The sequence below is a fragment of the Onychostoma macrolepis genome, chromosome 22 (assembly GCF_012432095.1).
Source record: "Onychostoma macrolepis isolate SWU-2019 chromosome 22, ASM1243209v1, whole genome shotgun sequence".
Classification (NCBI taxonomy): domain Eukaryota; kingdom Metazoa; phylum Chordata; class Actinopteri; order Cypriniformes; family Cyprinidae; genus Onychostoma; species Onychostoma macrolepis.
In genome coordinates this window covers 7,071,660-7,089,858 of record NC_081176.1, presented here as the reverse complement: position 1 = coordinate 7,089,858, position 18,199 = coordinate 7,071,660, and the positions used below count along the sequence as shown (strand labels likewise).

The following is an 18,199-nucleotide window of genomic DNA, read 5'->3' as shown; positions in this document are numbered from 1 at the left end:
GACGATCTTGAACGGCCACCGCCGCTGACGATCGTGAACGGCTACCGCCGCTGAACCCTGTGTGCGGACACCGCCACCTCGGAACCTTGTGTGCGGGCACCGCCACTGGGAATCCTGTGAGGATCGTGAGCGGCCACCGCCACCTCAGGAGCTTTGTGAGTGGGCACCGCCGCCTCAGGAGCTTTGTGAGCGGACACCGCCGCTGGAACCTTGTGTGCGGACACCGCCGCTGAACCTTGTGTGCGGACACCGCCTGAACCTTGTGTGCGGACACCGCCGCCGGGATCCTGTGAGGATCGTGAGCGGCCACCGGCGCCGACGATCTTGAACGGCCACCGCCGCTGACGATCGTGAACGGCTACCGCCGCCTGGAACCCTGTGTGCGGACACCGCCGCCTGAACCTTGTGTGCGGGCACCGCCACTGGGAATCCTGTGAGGATCGTGAGCGGCCACCGCCACCTCAGGAGCTTTGTGAGCGGACACCGCCGCCTCGGGAACCTTGTGTGCGGACACCACCGCCGAACCTTGTGTGCGGACACCGCCGCCTGAACCTTGTGTGCGGACACCGCCTGAACCTTGTGTGCGGCTACCGCCGCTTCGGGACGATCGTGAGAGGGCACCGCCGCTTCGGGACGATCGTGAGCGGGCACCTCCGCTTCGGGACGATCGTGAGCGGGCACTGCCGCCTCGAGAAGGCCTGAGATGAGCCCTGCCCTCAGAGAAAAGCTCTGCGGATATCCCCGCCGGTAGCTTTGTGAGCGGGCGCGGAGCCTTGTGAGTGGGTGCCGCCGCCCTCACCGACATCAGCGGAGGATCCTCCACGCTGCCTCAGCCCGGGCGCCCAAAGAAAGACCCCGAGACACTGGAAGTGGCTGGCCCGATCCGAGGAGGTTCTGGAGCAACAGCCCAGACTGGGAGGGGGGCACCCTCTCGCAGCTCCACCTCCTTCAAGTAGATGACGTGGTCGACCATCTCCCAATAGGACCACGATCTAGCTCCCCAGCTCCTCCCGGTTGACAGGCTCATCCAGGCCCGCTAAAAACAGGTGGATGAGGGTGCTCCTCTAATCCCCAGCTCCTGGCCTACCTCAAAGAGGTCTTCGGCGTAACACCCAAAAGGGCGATTGTCTTGTGGGCAAGGATGCGGCCCACTGGCTGGGGCCTGGTTCCTCTGTCGACCAGGAGCTGGGTACAAGAAGATTCCCATTGCCGCTGAGTCTTCAAATGGCTCGTTTGTACTGTCACAGGATGGGAGAGACGAAGACTCAAATGCTGGCAAAAGGAATCTTCTTTATTAACAATTTACAAAATAAACAAAAACACAACTGAAACCACCCCGAAGGGGAAAAAGCCAGAGAAAACACAAGCACTGAAAACAAGACATACACGAGGCACAGAGCAGACATAAATCACAGGCATACCTGGCAAAAGTGAGACAAACGAGCCCAGAACAGAAAACACAGGGAGCTTAAGTAGGGATGGCAATCAGGAACACAGCTGGGGCAAATTAAACAATAATGAGGTGAGTGGAGTTTGGGGAATTGAATCCGGGAGACAGTGACCTCTGGTGGTGGGAGGGAGCATCGTGGACCCGGATTCATGACAGTTTCATGTTGAGCTCTCTGTTTAAACTGATGTTTCTCAAACACCCACCAGATGGCACCATTTATCAGTTCAATATCATGAAACAGATGATCAAAGTTGAAAGATGTAATTTTTAGAAAAAGATAGTGATATCCTTGATTATCAGTTGACCTTGACTGTCTGTCTTTATCATTACAGATTCAAGTCTGCCTTTAGGAGTTATAGCAGGAATGTGTGCTGTCGTTGGTGTTGGTGTTGGTGTGCTGGTGGTTGTAGCCAACCTGATCTCACAGAATCCCGTGTAATGTTCACGGACTTAATTAACCTCCGAATCTGTGGTGGCATCACGGAATCGCCAAAAAATCCGTGATGGGCTCACAGAAGTGATACCAATGTAAGTCAGTGACAGGCATCAGCCGTGCTCCACGCACGGATCCACTGGTTCAACACTTTCAATATGCCGACGCGATAATTTATCGTCATCATTATTGTTCAGAACTGGGTAGGTTTAGGTAGGGGTGGGTCAGGTACTCCAGTGAAGTATAACTGCATCGGAGTCACTCTTTTACGTGGTCCGATGCAGCGCTGGTGTTGAACCAGTGAATCCGTGCATGAACCACGGCTGATGCCTTCTGTGAGCCCAGCACGGAATTTTCGGCGATTCCGTGATGCCACCACAGATTCGGAGGTTAATTAAGTCTGTGGTCATTACACGGAATTCTGTGAGATCAGGTTGTTGTAGCGGTTTGTGCAAAGTCCTGTTGCTGCAGGAGGGTCTGTAAGAAGAAAACTGAAGTATTGTGAAATATACTATGCAAAATTACTATCTAAAGTAACAGTGGGCTTATACATTTGTTATATCAGCCGGATGTTGTGACCAAGCTTTAGGGTCAGGGTATAACATGTACACTGTAAAACAGTTATCATTACTAGGAGGTGGAGATTCGCCGTTACCAGAGTTTCCCGAGTTCTGACAGTTCTTACAGCCTTAAGTGTGGTTGTATCAAATTTAAGGTCCTAAAAGGGCTTAAATGGTACAAGAAATTTCTATAATAATTTCAAGAGGTCTTAAATTTGGGAAACAGGAACCTCAATATGGCTTAATGTGACCATTAAACATCAAAAGGCTATTTCATTGAATAAATTGCACGTTTGCGTATTTTCAGAATTATAAGAATATATCTAAATGGAACTGGCTGTCTTCAGAAAAGTATTGATAGCATTTTTCATCTTTCCTCTGTATAAACAGAGGAAAGCGCAGCTGCTTTGTGTACAGCCGAGGAAACCACTATATTTCCGATGCTCCAAAAGTACCACCTGCTGTCAGAGGTTGAATCAATAAGCCCTTCTGGTGTTTTTGTTCAGACCACTGCAAAAATCGACACATTTTTTTACGCGGCAAACACACAGTTGTAAATGTAAACCAGTGGATCAACAAGACGCTAATGCTAATGCATTATAAAAGTTTTAAAACTTAAAATATATTTTTATGTTTTAAATTAATGTAATAATTGATACTTTTAACTCATACCTTTTCTTTAAAAGTGGTTTAAAGGATGAAATGTACTATATTATAAATAAAATAATAAAAAACTACATTATATATATACTATAATATCAATGATACTACAATAGCACTATTCCAATTTTTGGATTTGTTTTGTTTGGTACTCACTGTATATAATCTATACTGTAGACACCGTGATGAATATCATTTTTCTGTGATGTAAATGTTTTAAGAAAATTCACTAAAACTGAGTAAGTTTCTAAAATACTGTCATATACATACACAACCTGTTTTAGTATCTTACAACTTAAAAAACTGGACATGGATTTTTTTTTTTTTTTTTTTTTAAAGTTTTTAGTAAGCTGCTTAAATATTGTAAATGATCAGTGTGATCAACAGAATTTGTGAGCCATTTGTATTTTTTGTTTTCTTTAACTTTGGATGTTTTCTGGGATTTCCTGATTATTTACACTACTGGTCAAAAGTTTGAAATAATTAAATGTTGTTGTTTTTTTTTTCTGATCATCAAGGCTCCATTTATTTGATGAAAAATACAGTAAAAACTGTTTGTGAAATAGTATTGCAATTTCAAATAACTGTTTTCTATGTAAATAATAAAATGTAATTTATTCTTGTGATCAAAACTGAATTTTCAGCAGCGTTACTTCAGTCTTCAGTGTCACATGATCCTTCAGAAATCATTCTAATATGCTGACAAATCCCAAAACTCAACCACAGACTCGGTGGGTTTCATATGGGTTTCCTCACTTCTCATGGTGACGGGTGTATAGTCCACATGCTCTTCCTCTTTATCATTCTTATTCTGTTAAAAAAAGCAAACAAAAAAAACATGCAAAATGTATTAGTGAAATACTTTAAATAAAAAAACTGACAAATTCAAATTACTTGTGTGTTTGTATGTCTGTGTGTGAAAAATAAGAATTAAGAATAAAGTTTTTTTTGTTTGTTTTTGTTTTTGAAAGAAATCACTTATACTGACCAGGGCTGCATTTATTTAATGACCAAACAGTAAAAACAGTACAATTGTGACATATTATTACAATTTAAAACAGCTGTACTCTGCTTGAATATATTATAACATGTAATTTATTCATGTGACGAAAAGCTGAATTTTCAGCATCATTACCCTAGTCTTCAGTGTCACATTATCCTTTTACATGGTAGTGTATCCACAAAAATAAGCAGCACAACTGTTTTCAATATTGATAATGATGAGAAATGTTTCTTGAGCAGCAAATCAGCAAACAGCTGCTAAAAATTTAGCTTAAATTCCATTTTGAAATATATTCAAATAGAAAACAGGAAGCAGCCAGTTCAAAGGGATAGGTCAAGTCACCTTTATTTCTGTAGTGCTTTATACAGTACATCGTTTCAAAGCAGCTTTACAGTGAGAAACAGGTAAATAATGCAGTAGCCCCTCACTGCAGAACAAAAGATCCAGGGGGCGGAGATTGGTAGGTTTAGGGGTGGAGATGGGTACATCATTACATCATTCCAAAGCCATGTGGCCCAGTTTTTTCATAAATAATTTGTACACTCAGTTTCACAATTGAAGCCCCATTCCACAAAATGACAGGCTACAAAAGACTCCAAACAAAATGCAAATAGCATTTATATTTTGTATTGTGTCTTTTATGTTATTAAGTGATGTTAAAGATTAAAAAGAAAATGGTGATTATAAAGAGAACAGTCCTTGTGTTTTTGTAAATCGATCCCAACATCTGACAGAAAACGTCTTAAACCGGGCATACACTGTGCGATTTTCGTCCGATTTTGACTCGAATTCTGACTCATGCGACTGTTTTTTGAGTCCGGTGTTCTGTCGATTTGTGCTACCCTGTCAGATTTTGCTACCTCCCATTAAAACAGTAGGTAGTACAATTCGACCAAGAAAAATGCTACCTGTCAAATTATGATTTATTAATGTCTACACCTACCACAACCCTAAACCTACCCTTACAGTAATGCAAATACATAATTATGGGTTATATTCGCGGTTGTGGCTAGAAGGGATACAGCTACCGGAAACCAACAATACATATTTTTTTCTACCTAGTAGATTGTGTTTTATTAATGTCTACACCTACCCCAACCCTAAACCTACCCATACAGTAATGCAGATAAATATTGTTGTTCAGCATGAGAAAAAAGACGCAATATTGCATGTCAGAAATTTTGGTCGTCCCTCGTGAGGGTATTGCACAGTTGAAGCAGAGAACCGACTGTCCTAAACTCAGTGCTTTTTCCCTCACTGCGCCTGCGTGAAAATAGAACTTTAACCATTTAATCTTTAATGCAGCAAGAAAGAAAACGATAAGAGGGAGATTTTTGATAAAATAATGTTATTATCACGGGTGCAAACACGTAGCAAAAATTAAAATATTTCAGTTTTAAATCATGAAGGCGAACCAGTGCATGCCACACAAACAATTAGCAAACTGCATGAGCGTTATGCTCGTGAAGAAGTTTTAAACTCCAGTCAATTCATTAAGCTACAGAAAGTGAAAGTAAAATCTGGCCGAGCTTTCGACATCTGATGCTGCATTATGGCACATATTCTCTCAGAGTAGACGAGATACATATCGGGTAGGCCTATTGTCTTAATTTATTTAGAAAAAATATATTTATGGCTCGTCATATAAGTAGTGAAAAAACAACAACAACAGAATTGAAGTATTTCGTGTTAAACAAGTTGTTTTTGAAATTTCTTTAATTGTCTGAAGGCTAATAAAGGTCTTATTTTCATTGATGACTGATTAATACAGTGTTCGGACATAGGCTACTTTAGACGGAATTTTAATTATAGGCCTATTCATTGTGTAATATAGGCTATCTAAATGTTTTAAATCATTTTCAATGAGGAGTAAGCTAATTTAATCATTTATTATCCGCACGTCAGTTGTGCGGTATGAAATTATTGCAGGGCAAATGAATTGTAGTTGCAGGCCTAGTTGACCTATACATTTAATAATACAGTGTGAGTTGGTACCTTGATGAAATCGCACAGAAAACGCACAGTGTATGCCCAGCCTTAGAGACACATTGCAGATGAGCAAACACTCAAAAATAATTCATCTTGCAGATGAAAATGCCTACATCAATTAACGTCTCTGTGATGTACAACCGGTGATAGCCAAATTGTCTCCCAAATATTTGAAATGCTTGCACTGCTCTGCAGCTCTTTATAATGCAGTGCTCTTTTTGTTGTTAGGATGACAAAAAAGTTTAAGACTGACATTTTAGACTGATCTGTCTCAGTGGTCTAATGCTGTCAATGTCAAAATGATTAAGATGATTCCAAATGTTGAAAGAGGTAAGATGGACATTTCATATTTGACAACTGTTTTACGACAGAAATGTTAAATGACTGGCTGTAATATCCAGGGATGCATACTAGCCGCTCAACATATTTTTTCTCAAATATGGCCATTTTGAATTGAAAAATTAAAGCTTTTCAGCCATTCAAACTGGTGAAAACGGATTGAAAAGACTTAGAAGTATTTCTAAACCTACTGGAAGGCATTGGTAATACAGCCTTCATCTGTCAGCTGAAATGGATGATTAGCAGCACCCACACATCAGAGGAAGTTCACGAAACTTGGTATTTTTCCTCAGAATGCTCTGATCTCCACCTGCTCTTTTTTTAAGTTTTGAGAAGTTTGGACTTTTGTGTCCACGAGATATAGGCATGTTAATCATGATGGGCAACAAATATATTAAATTGTATTAAAATATTTAATGAATTGAATTGGCCTAATGACAAAAATAAAAAGGAGGCTTTTATAATTATCGGATAGTGTGCTGGTGTGTGATGAATCATTGTCCAGACAAAAACACAAGCGCACACTGATCGAAATCTGACTTACTGGTGAAATCATACAGAGACACACGACAGGAATAAATGATCTTACCAATTTATGTGCATTTCTTTTGTAGAACACTGGCTCAGTGTAAGTTATCTCGTCATCATGAGTCTGAACTGTTTCAACAGCAATAATAGATGGATTAAAACAACAAAGCGCAATCTCATCTAGATCTGTTTCTTCAAAACATGTTACTAGGGCTGTTAAAGCTAAGTGTTAATGCAAACAATTAGTTAAATGTTTAATGCTGCTGTTTTTAAAAACAACATTTACAAATTTGACATTTTAATGTTTTCTTTGCACAAAATCTCTAGCAAAGTATGTTTAAATGAGTATGTTGATGAGACATTACTTACAAATAATTTTTTTAATCAAACCCAGATGCTTAACATAAGTAAAGTCATTTGCATTCTTTGTATGATGGAATGTTTTCTTTTTTAGTGGAACATATGCTAATTATGCATAGAGATGAACACCAGTGCATCTTCACACAGGCAATGCCGAGTTCACGCTGCATGATTTTCAAAGTTGTCGGATCACCATTGTTTTCACTCTGCAGGACTTTCTGGGGTAGCATTCAGTTGCTGCTGTGTTCACACTGATGATGGATCGATGACTGGAAGTTACACACTGCAGGACTTTACAATAGGAAGAATGGCTGACAACACTGTCTGGTCCGCAAACTACGTTTCATAAAACTCCTTCCTGAACTTCCTGCTGCCCTTTATCTTGCTCTCTCATTGGCTGTAGGTCATCGCCAATGTATTTTTCAGTCAGAACTCATTTCACACCGCAGGATTTTGAATAGCTGACAGCTCCAGATATTTAGCATACCAAATATTTAATTGGCGTTGGCGACATTTCTGCGATTCTCAGATCGCGTCTTTGATCATTCACACTGTGTGATTGTCACTCGCATGAATGAGCACCGATTTGCCTCTGATTTCGGGCATTTGTCGTGATTTGGCAAAACATGTCGGCGAGTGAAAAGCAGGGCTAAGGCTGGCTGCACACTAGACGATTTTAAGGCTGATTTTGTCCAAAAATCCTCTATTGTGTGGTGTCATTACGATTATTTATCTGCTCCCGATCGAGACAGAGCATCCCCGAACTGAATTCGTAAATATCAAACATGTTTGATGTATTTTAATGTAAATGAACATGTGCAAACAATATACTTGCTCTTGTGAATTTATTTTGATGTTAATTACATTTACGGTTACACTTTACTTCAATAGTCCACTTTAGACATTCTTCTAACTATAAGTAACTTTGTAACTACATGTCAACTACATGTCAGCTAATTCTCATTAATTTGCAACTACATGTCTACTAACTCTCAGTAGGGTAGGTTTAGGGTTAGTAGAATGAGTTGACATATACTAAGTTTCTTATAGTCAGTATGTTGTATGTTGTGGACCCATCAAAATAAAGTGGATATTAAACAGACAGTATATTAATACTCTAATGACTGCTAGTTGACATGTAGTTGCAAAGTTACTTACTGTTAGTAGAATGTCTAAAGTGGACTATCAAAATAAAGTGTTACCACATTTACTTACAAATTCATCATCATCATGTTGATATGCTATGTTACTATAAAACTTTTACGACAAACTTGTCTTCTAATATCTTCAATTGTTGCGTGTAGCCTACTGAGCTGCAGAAGACACATTTGTAAATGACTTCACTTGGACCCATTGTGCGAGCTGTCTCTTTAATACCGCGTGGTTGCTGCTGATTGGGCTGATATTTTTGACACACCCACCAAACAAGAGAAAACGTATCTGAAACCCCATTGCACACCGTTTCCAGGAAACATGTCGTTCAACCCGGAAACCACAGCAAAACATTGGGCTGAGCTTGAACGTGCCCCAGGTGACACTCTGAAATCGTTCCTACAATCGTCTAGTGTACGCGTTTTTTATAAGGCTAAAAATTGGCTGAAGCTCTCTTCATGTCTGTTTGATTTAAGTATTTTCCAGATCTGGAAAAGTATGGAAAAAAGAAAGCAGAGTATGGAATAATATTTGTGTTTCCAGACTTTTCCGCTATTTTTTTTTTTTTCTTTAAATAGAAAATTAAGACTTTAATGAAAATAAATTTATTGTACAAGATGTGAGATTTCATGGCAGCTGATTCTTTAGTGTTTGTCAAATATGCACTTTTTAATTATGCAAAATGCAGGTTATAAGCATTTTGAGTTTCTTCTCACAACGTTCTTAGCACCGTATTACATAGCCTCAATAAAAAAAAATATACAGACTTTTATTTGCGCATGAGAAACCATTAAACTTAGCATATAGGACAATGCACACTGAGCCAGCTGTTGTGCCATCAGCCCATTTCGCAGTGTGGTTTCTTAGCCTCCACAAAGTATGTTAAAGAGACCTAAGGCCTTGAAATATTGCATACTGCCCTAATAAAAGCCACATTTTAAACACTTTTTACAGTACCAGTCTTTTTTTATAGACCCTTGAACGTTATGCCATTAGCCCGTTTTGTGTCATGGTTTCTCCTCCGCCACAGAGGATTGGTTAAATTAGACATTATGCCTTGATATTAGTGGTAATACAATAAGAAAAGCCAAATTTTGAGTAAGTGGATTTCAGTTAATTCATGTGCATCCATGCTCTCGTTTTATTCATAGTGATGCACAAAGGAAATAGATTATATAAAACTAGAAATTGTAATGCATAGGCATGCAAAATATGCCTATGCGCATGTGAATAGTGTCTCGAGGGCACAACAAAGTTTCTTGTGTGCATGTAAAAGTCTGTATTTTATTATTATTATTATTATTACTTTTATTTTATTTTAGGGACTCTGTAGGTTGTCACTTCGAGAAAATAAATGACAAAAACAGATTACAGATGACTGTACTGTATACCAAATATAAAGCTGAAAATGATGCTCTATTAACCATTTATGCTAAATATAGTCCAAAATCTACTGAGAGGTTTGGAAATTTGAGTCTGGAAAAGTATGGAAATTTAAAATGGAAAATGGGTAGGAACCCTGAAAATTGTCTAGTGTGCGGCCAGCCTAAAATCGTGCAGTGTGAACTCAGCATAAGATTATGTTTGTAAATTGCGGGGAAAGTTGTATTATTAAATTGATGCAAATTTGCCATTTTTTTATGCAGTTTACGAAATTCAGAATCTGTTTTTGTGCTAATGAGATGAGTAAAGATAGCTGCACAGTGCCATTATATAGATATGGATATGTATTCTGACATGAGTATAATCCACAGGAACTGTCAACCCCGATACATGCACATTGTTAATATATATTTTATTTTTCAATTTATTTTCATAAAAAGGAACTAGATGATGTTAGCTTAAAAGGTAAGAAGGACTTTCAATTAATCATAATATAATTGTTAAACAAGTGAATTTGTTAAATAACATTTTTTTATGAATTAATATTAAAAAAAAATTAACTGCTGTCTTTGTAACACTTGCCTTCTTGATCAGTTTTTCTATATTTCTTGTAGATCCAGAAGACCACGACTGTGGCGACAGTCAACAGAAATACAGCAACAGGAATAGAGATCACCACTACATAAGATAACGGTAGACCTTGATCTGTAATAGACAAAATGAGCTGTTAGTGTGACTGAATCTGTCTGTCTAACTGTGAGAAATCAGTAAATGAACGTTAATGTCAACACCAACATACCTGCACATGGCAGACAGTGCTGACTGATGTCCAGATGTGTGGTCTGGTTGCTGATGGGATTGTTGAGCACACAGCTGTAGGTGTTTTTATCCTGATATTCCACCTCCAGAGGTAGAGAGAGACTGATGCTGAGATCAGACACACTGATGCTGGACAATAAACTGTTTCCTTTGTACCAGGAGAGAGTCACATGACCCACATTCACCACTGAACACACCAATGAACAATATGATGATGATGAAGAACAATCTCTGGTAATGTTAGGACCAGGTAGATGAGCTGGAAAATATGAGAGAATGAGCAGAAAAAAAAAATGGATTTCCACTTGTTCCTTATTTTCTTCAAACAAACAAGCAAATAAATAAATAAATACGAAATCTGGATTACAATAAGGTGCTTACAATGGCAGTAAATGAGGCAGATCCGTAACATAAAATACTCATTGTTTCAATAGTAAAGCTACAGGTACAAGACATGAACAATGTGTGTTAACATGATTTTAGTGTGAAAAATCTCTTACTAACTTTTTCTGTCAAATTTTACAACTTTGTTACTTTGTCAATTCTTTGAACCATAAAACCCTGACTGTAAAAATGATAATTTAGACAGATTTACAGTTCAAATAATACACGTTAAGAGAAAAATGAATGTACTGTAGGTATTTTCATTAAATTATAAACTTCACATTTCCACCTTTAAATCCTCCGAGCATTGACCACATTGGTTAAAATTCAATCAACATTAGTAATCAACATAATGCTGTCAACTTGTATTGAACCTAAAATATTGCTTTAATAAAACAAGAATATGTGAATGCTTGAAAAAGATCTCCACTCACCATAGACAGATACACTGAATGCTTTTGATGACAGTTTTGCTCCACTTATCCGTAGCTCATATTGTCCAGCATGTTGAGTTGTGATGTTTGTGATGGTCAGAGATCCAGTTTGTTTGTCCAGCTTCAGTCTGTCTCTGAATCTCCCATCAAGAACATCATCAAATATGGAGAACATTTCAGTCTCTCTATTTATTTGAGCTAAAATAAACTTGTCTGCTCCAAAATTCCACAGTATGTCGTCATCTTCACGTATTTCAATACCATCAGTGAGTAAAGCAACAGAATCTCCTTCCATCAATGATACTGTCTCACCAAACACGCCTGATGAACATTGAAAGAGGTTTTGTCATAGATTAAGTCACCTCATGGTTTACAAAGCCTGAAATCAGCTTGTAACGTTTTTAAATGCGAATTGAAGAACAGCGGCAGAGACACATAATTAAGATATTTTAGAACAACTCAAGATTTGAACACAGCAGATGAAAATACTCTAATTTAATAATATACTAACAGTAGCGGCAGCTTTATTATTGTGTAAAAAAAATGAAGCCATACAAATAAATTTATAGCTTACCAGTCAGATTCCACCAGCACAAACAGAACAAAACAAACATTGTATTCAACAGTTCTGGGTCTGATCTAATAAAACTATCTGTTAAGAACACAGCTAAACGATGTGTGAATCCTCCCACGACAGAGTTTGTCCCTCCTAGTCCACAAACACACACACACACACTAAATGCATGCAATGTTGTATATAGTTACATATAAATGTTCTTAAGACTTTAACTGTTTTTTATTAGTGGAAAACACTCTTTATTTAATCATTTAAATGACCATTTAAACCGATGAAAAGTAGTTGTCTAGTTGCCTTGATTATGTTATAGCTAAAAGTGAAGAATATTGTGTGTATTGTGGATGAAGTGCATTTCATGGTCAAATAGAGCCTAACTCTTGTGATTTTAAAAAGAGATTTTGCATATATTTTTCTCAGTTTGAGTGTATGGAATAATTAAAGTACACTGAAAAAGGGTAACCTAAAAAGTTTTATTCAAGTTTAAATTATTTTAGGATCATTGAACCAGCCTACGTGCATTCATTTATACAAACAACCTAATTTTAAATCAGGGTTAAATCAGGTGGAAATAGTTATTTTAAGTAACAGTTGCAGATTAGCACTTTTTACAGTGTACAATGTCTCCCAACTCACATGACCAGGTTTGGTTTACTTAAATAGACACTGACACTTGCAGCTCAGCCTCTGAATCAAACTGAAACCTGCTGCGGTTGGTTTTCTTAAGAAACATGGTTTGATCTTTTGGGTCTCAAAGCATCTTGTGCATGACATTGGGCACTGAGAGCATATGTGTTTAGTTTGTAAGAGAGGGGCTTCTTCCTGTCCTGCTAAAGTCTACGGTAACAACAGACCGCATGAGAAACTGCATTTGACAAAGAAGGAAAAAACGTGTGTAGAATGGCTGCCGTTTATTTTGCTTTTAAATATAAATGCTAAAATTCAGTATGATTTCATATAAGAGCATTTACTTTTGCACCTTATGTATGTACAGTATGTATACATACAAATACACACACAAAGACACTGAGAATCAAACTGAAAATATGAAAGAAAACAAAAAATGAAACCATGTTATTTGAGTCATAAATACATTTCCCAGGCTTTAAAAAAATATAATATTCAGGAGGGTCCAAGAAAATATGCTGTGATCACTACTTTGTTGCATGAATGCACCTGCATATGCTTTGAGGAGGCAGAGAAGGATGTGGGTTGTGTGGTGTTCATTAAGTTGCACATGCATGTCCATAAGACTTTGCCTCTATACCCAAAGCTAAGTGTTCATTCTTTTTAACCAATTCACTCCTATTTTGACTATTTTCAACTTAGTGATCTTTACTGAAGTGGTTGAACTCATGCTGTGTGAAGCCACATGAATTAACTTTTTACACATACAGTATGAACTGATTTGGTTGAGCTTGTGAAGAAAAGGTGCATGTATTATGTAAAGTATTATGTGACTGTTGTTGCATAAAAAGGAAAGGACGTGACGTGTGGCCAAGTATGGTGACCTATTTGTGAATTTGTGCTCTGCATTTAACCCAAGGAGGTCACTGAAAGTTCATGTCAAGTCAGTCAGGTCACCTTTATTTATGTAATGCTTTATAGAATACAGATTGTGTCAAAGTGACTTTAAAATGTTAAAGGTCACTGACAGATGTGGTATTATGTACTCAGTATAACTGATCACAGTGTTTTTAATGCTGTGTATGACTGAACCAAGCAAACATTGCTTCATATGAAATACACAGACTGATTCCGTAATACATGGCAATACATTTAGACTACGAGTGTGCGCTTGTGTTTGCACCTTAAAGCTTTTTTTCCCCCCCTCAGATTATGTTAAAAAAAAAAAAAAAAAAAATAGAATGTTGGATTCACTCAAAGTTCCATGAAAGTTGACCTAAATAAAATGTTATATGTCACTTGTGATGTTGAACTACAGTAACTGCCTGCAAAGATTTGGGTGTTGGATGGGTGCAGGTGATGTAGGAACTACACTCCTAATCTTTCAGAGAAAAAACTCTGGTGTTCATATTAAATACAGTGCTTTTTTTTTTACATTCTAGGTAATTCGGTCCCACTCAGAGTACAGGATGAGCTCCCTCTGCTGGCCTCTGCGCACTTTTTGTGCGACACCGTTTTACGTACCTTGCTGCACGTTTCGCCGCAGTTTCAAATAGAAATGTCCACTGAGTGGCGATAAAACACAGGTTCAATATGTGAACCCTGGCACGTTTTTATTACGTAGATATTGGTAAGTATTGGTGTTTTTTTTATTACGTTGCTTCAGATACGTATTGCGGCGGTTCAGAATTCAAATATCCGGGGACTGTCGCTAAAGGTTAATGCTCTATAGTGTTGGAAATATGCCCTACACCAAATCCAGCCCTAAACCTACCCGATAGTATAAACAAATGCAAAAGTGATATAAAAATGTATTAGCTGATGCAACTGTGCAATTTGAACTTCCTTTTAAGCAGATTTGAACTGCTTTGTCGAACCGTAGTTACACGGGATTCAAACCGGTGCTTCTCGTTTCCTAAATCCGTCTCTGTACTCCGTGAGCTACCGAACAAACCTGTTACCTATGAAAACCTATACATATGAAGCTGGATGTGTGCGATGCTAACGTTCAAAAGCATCAGTTTTCAAATCTCCCAGCATATTAATATTGTTTTGAAGTCATAGCATGATATTCTTCAAGTAATTGTGTGCAAATTACACTTTATTAATCGCAACTCTGTAAATTTGTGTGAAAGTGTTCATTTATTTTGGAAACTGCAGTGATATGTACTTATTGGTACGTATTTCATGTCACGCTAAAAAGTGCACCCAGGTACGTAAATGCCATGAGACCAGGTAGAATAAAGTGCACCTACAGTTACAACATGTGGCTGATTGAACAAAGACAGAAACAGTGGGTGTGTCGTCAGGTCTCGGAGAGGTTGTTATTATGAATAAAAATGAAAATTAAAGCGCACTGAGCCTGCAGATTGTGAGGATCGTGGCAGCCCGTAGTAAACTTGCGTCTTCTATCGAGTCCGAGATGTGAATCCATCACTTATCTCGGTGCATGCATTTCGGCGTACGACAAAGAAAAGAAGACAGGATCATGGCCGAGCCTCTCGTTTCTCACACGTGCGATGGTGTGCCCAATTCTGACCCCTGCCAGATTATTACCCCCTAGTATTGGTAGGTTTAGGGTTAGGTGTGGGGGAGGGGTTAGGATTAGGGGTGGGGTTAGCATTAGGCAATCATATAGCGATTGTTTTGTCATAAACTATACTCCATTAATTGATACTATATTTATATTTCCAAGATTATGAAATCCATATGCACAGCAAGTTGTTATATGCTTGATCATCCGTTTGATCAATGGTCTCTCTAGCGGTTTAAGACGGCGGATAAGTTACAAGTTACAAGTTTATTTCGACAAAAGCAACTTATGTCAGAGCCAGAGGATATTAACATTGTTGCTGTGTAATTACATGACGAATCCATCATGGCGGAGAAAATTAATCGTAGATAGAGGTTTTAATCACAGGTTAGAATTCTATCCCGATAATTTAATCTAAATTTAAAATTAAGTGGTGCAACACAACTCGATTTAAAACAAAACCCAAATCAATAAATCCTTGATTAGCTCTAAAATTTGCTTAATTTAATCCTTGTTGGTGCAACCCATATACACTGAAAATAAGAATGTGTTAAAATGAGCATCACATTAAAATAAGAATTGTTTTGTCACAAATCAAGTTTGTTATTTTCCATCCACCTATATTTCTGAAATGTAAGGTTATAAGTTAGTTAGGCTACATTTATTATTTTTGTTGGCATAACTGATGTGAATCTAGTTCCCAGCATATGCTTTGCTTGATAATAACAAAATAATAACAAAATCAAAACCTCAACTACACGATAAATTATGGCAAATATATAACAGACAATATCACTGGATAAATAATCACGTTATGCAGTGGTTTCTTACTCTCTTGTGTGTGTCTGTGAAAGCTTAATAATATTTGAATTCATACGGAATGCCTGTAAACAAATAGGCTATTACAGAACGCCAAATTATAGGATATATGTGTTAATTTAAGAAACATAGCAGCCACCGTCTTAAACATTAAGAACTGTTTTGATCAAAAACCTTCAAATTTTTAGACGAAACCAATTATGAACTTGTCACGGTTCGTGGGTTCACGGTCTCATCCTCGCTCTGTTTGTGTGTGTGTGTCTGATTGAGGCTGATTCGCTCCAGCTGCGGATCATTTACAGCGCTATATTAGACCCGTTCACGCTGTCCTTTGTTGTCAGCTCCTTGGATCGTCTGCCGTGCCCTGGTCAGTGGTTTCCGTCAGTTCCTGCTTCATCTCCTGATTCGCCGTCGTCTCCTGGCCTCCGTCACTGGATACTGGCTGCCCATTGCATCCCGGCGCTACCTGCCTACCTACGTGATGCACGACCCACTTTTTTCACTTTGTGTGAGCTTGTGATTCTCAATAAACTGCTCTTGTTTTCCGCATTTGAATCCTCCAGTCTTTATTCATAACAGAACTAACACCATCAAACATCATTTACACAGCACTTTACAAACAGCACTAATGCAGATTAAAGAGCGTGACTACACGTCTCTACGTCCTCGCGCTGCAGTGCGTAGGGAGTCTCCCAAGTTATATTTTCACTTTTCATTCAAGACACAACGGTTTGTAATGCAACAGTACGCTGGATGCCAACCGCCGTAAAACAATAATAATAATAAGAAGACACGATGGCTTCGGGTTTACTGAAGAGAAAGAGCATAGCACTAAAGTCTATCAGAATCTGCATTTATTATTTAGAAAACCTTATGAAAATGAAGCTGCTCTTTATTTCGCCCTTATTATTCTGGTGTGTACTCGACCATGGTAAGACATTTAGGCTTAATAACTTTCTTTCGGTGTTCTAACGATTGGTGCCCGACGAAATGTGCGGTTAAAACGGTGTTTTCAGTAAAAACAGTAGCCTATAGGATGCTCCGTGGGCACAACAGAAGCTGTCAGATAGGCTCGTCTAGTGTCAGGGATGGTCTGATAATCTGTCATAACGGGTTACATCATGATGCAGGAACATTGGTTTATCTTCTGTATTAACAGTATTCTGTAATCTACATTGACGAGGTAAATTGGAAAACATCGTGACAAAAACTTAATTCATCAGCAGCATCCTTGTAGTAATTTATCTTGCTGTTACTAACACTGAAAAATAAATGTTTTTATTATAAATGTTACAATTAGGCTATTATACTTATTAAATATTGGGAAATGTCACTTTTAATTAGGTTGTTTTCATAGTTTCTATGTGTTTATTATATTTCTGTATGACATTCCATAGTTTATAATAATAATAATAATAATAATAATTATTATTATTATTATTATACCCCTGGCAATAAGGAGCATGGTTTTACCTGTGACTACTATAATTCAATTTATTTATTTTATTTACAATACATGGGTGGTGCATGGGAAATAACTGGACAGAAGGTGCTGCAATGAGCAGGGTTTCCAGGTCTTCAAAGCCAAACCAGCCCAATTGTTATATTTGACAGTAATTCATATAATTTGTGTTTTGCAGTTATTTATTTATTTATTTTTATATAAGGCATTTATGGAGATATTTTTGTCTGCACTACTTGGTTGGTGCTAATCGTGTTGCAGACAGACAGTTCTCAAGGGGCGAGGCATTTCGCTAGTCGGTAATCTAAATCCAATTATTCCTCCACAGTCACCACACCTCAAGATATTGCTCGGATGTTTTATTTCATGACATTTGTCAGGCTTTTGTCCTTAAAAGCTCTTGTGTGTAATTATTTCTTACACATCTCATCCCAAGCCTCTGTTGTTAATTCCAAAACATCATTTTAGAGCTAGTATTGTATCTAGCTGTAACAAACATTTCTAGTTTCTAATTGCATTGATCAGTTTCTTAATGTTTCTTTTTGGGGTTTTTTCCCCCTCTCAGACCTGGGTAGTTTTCATCAATCTTCTTGTCTTCTCAATGTGTTGACCAGTTCCACTTCTTTCCAGATTTATCCAGAGCTTATGTGATGTGTTGGCGTTTTTTAATAGTACAGTCGTTTCAAAAAT

The 18,199-nt window shown here is 38.1% G+C and overlaps 1 protein-coding gene across 2 annotated transcripts; it reads right to left on the bottom strand.

The window, feature by feature from the left end:
* Positions 1 to 3,244: 3,244 nt before the first annotated feature.
* Positions 3,245 to 12,112, bottom strand: LOC131531453 (natural killer cell receptor 2B4-like). Of its 2 annotated transcripts, XM_058762224.1 has the most exons (6): positions 12,069 to 12,112; positions 11,495 to 11,815; positions 10,657 to 10,935; positions 10,440 to 10,562; positions 7,024 to 7,091; positions 3,245 to 3,914 (listed from the first exon to the last, which is right to left on the bottom strand). In XM_058762224.1, the coding sequence occupies exons 1-6, from the start codon at positions 12,106 to 12,108 to the stop codon at positions 3,795 to 3,797; spliced, it is 951 nt and encodes a 316-aa protein (XP_058618207.1). In that variant the 5' UTR covers positions 12,109 to 12,112; the 3' UTR covers positions 3,245 to 3,794. The 2 variants fall into 2 exon arrangements, with proteins under 2 accessions (XP_058618207.1, XP_058618208.1); XM_058762225.1 differs by lacking the exon at positions 7,024 to 7,091 and having other exon boundaries at positions 3,779 to 3,914.
* Between the last annotated feature and the right edge of the window lie 6,087 nt (positions 12,113 to 18,199).

Coding starts and splice junctions, on each gene's coding strand:
- LOC131531453 (XM_058762224.1), bottom strand. CDS start 12,108: ATGTTTGTTTTGTTCTGTTTGTGCTGGTGGAATCTGACTG. Junction 11,816..12,068: donor GTGCTGGTGGAATCTGACTG/GTAAGCTATAAA, acceptor AATGTTCATCAG/GCGTGTTTGGTGAGACAGTA. Junction 7,092..10,439: donor TAGAAAAACTGATCAAGAAG/GCAAGTGTTACA, acceptor CTGTTGAAACAG/TTCAGACTCATGATGACGAG.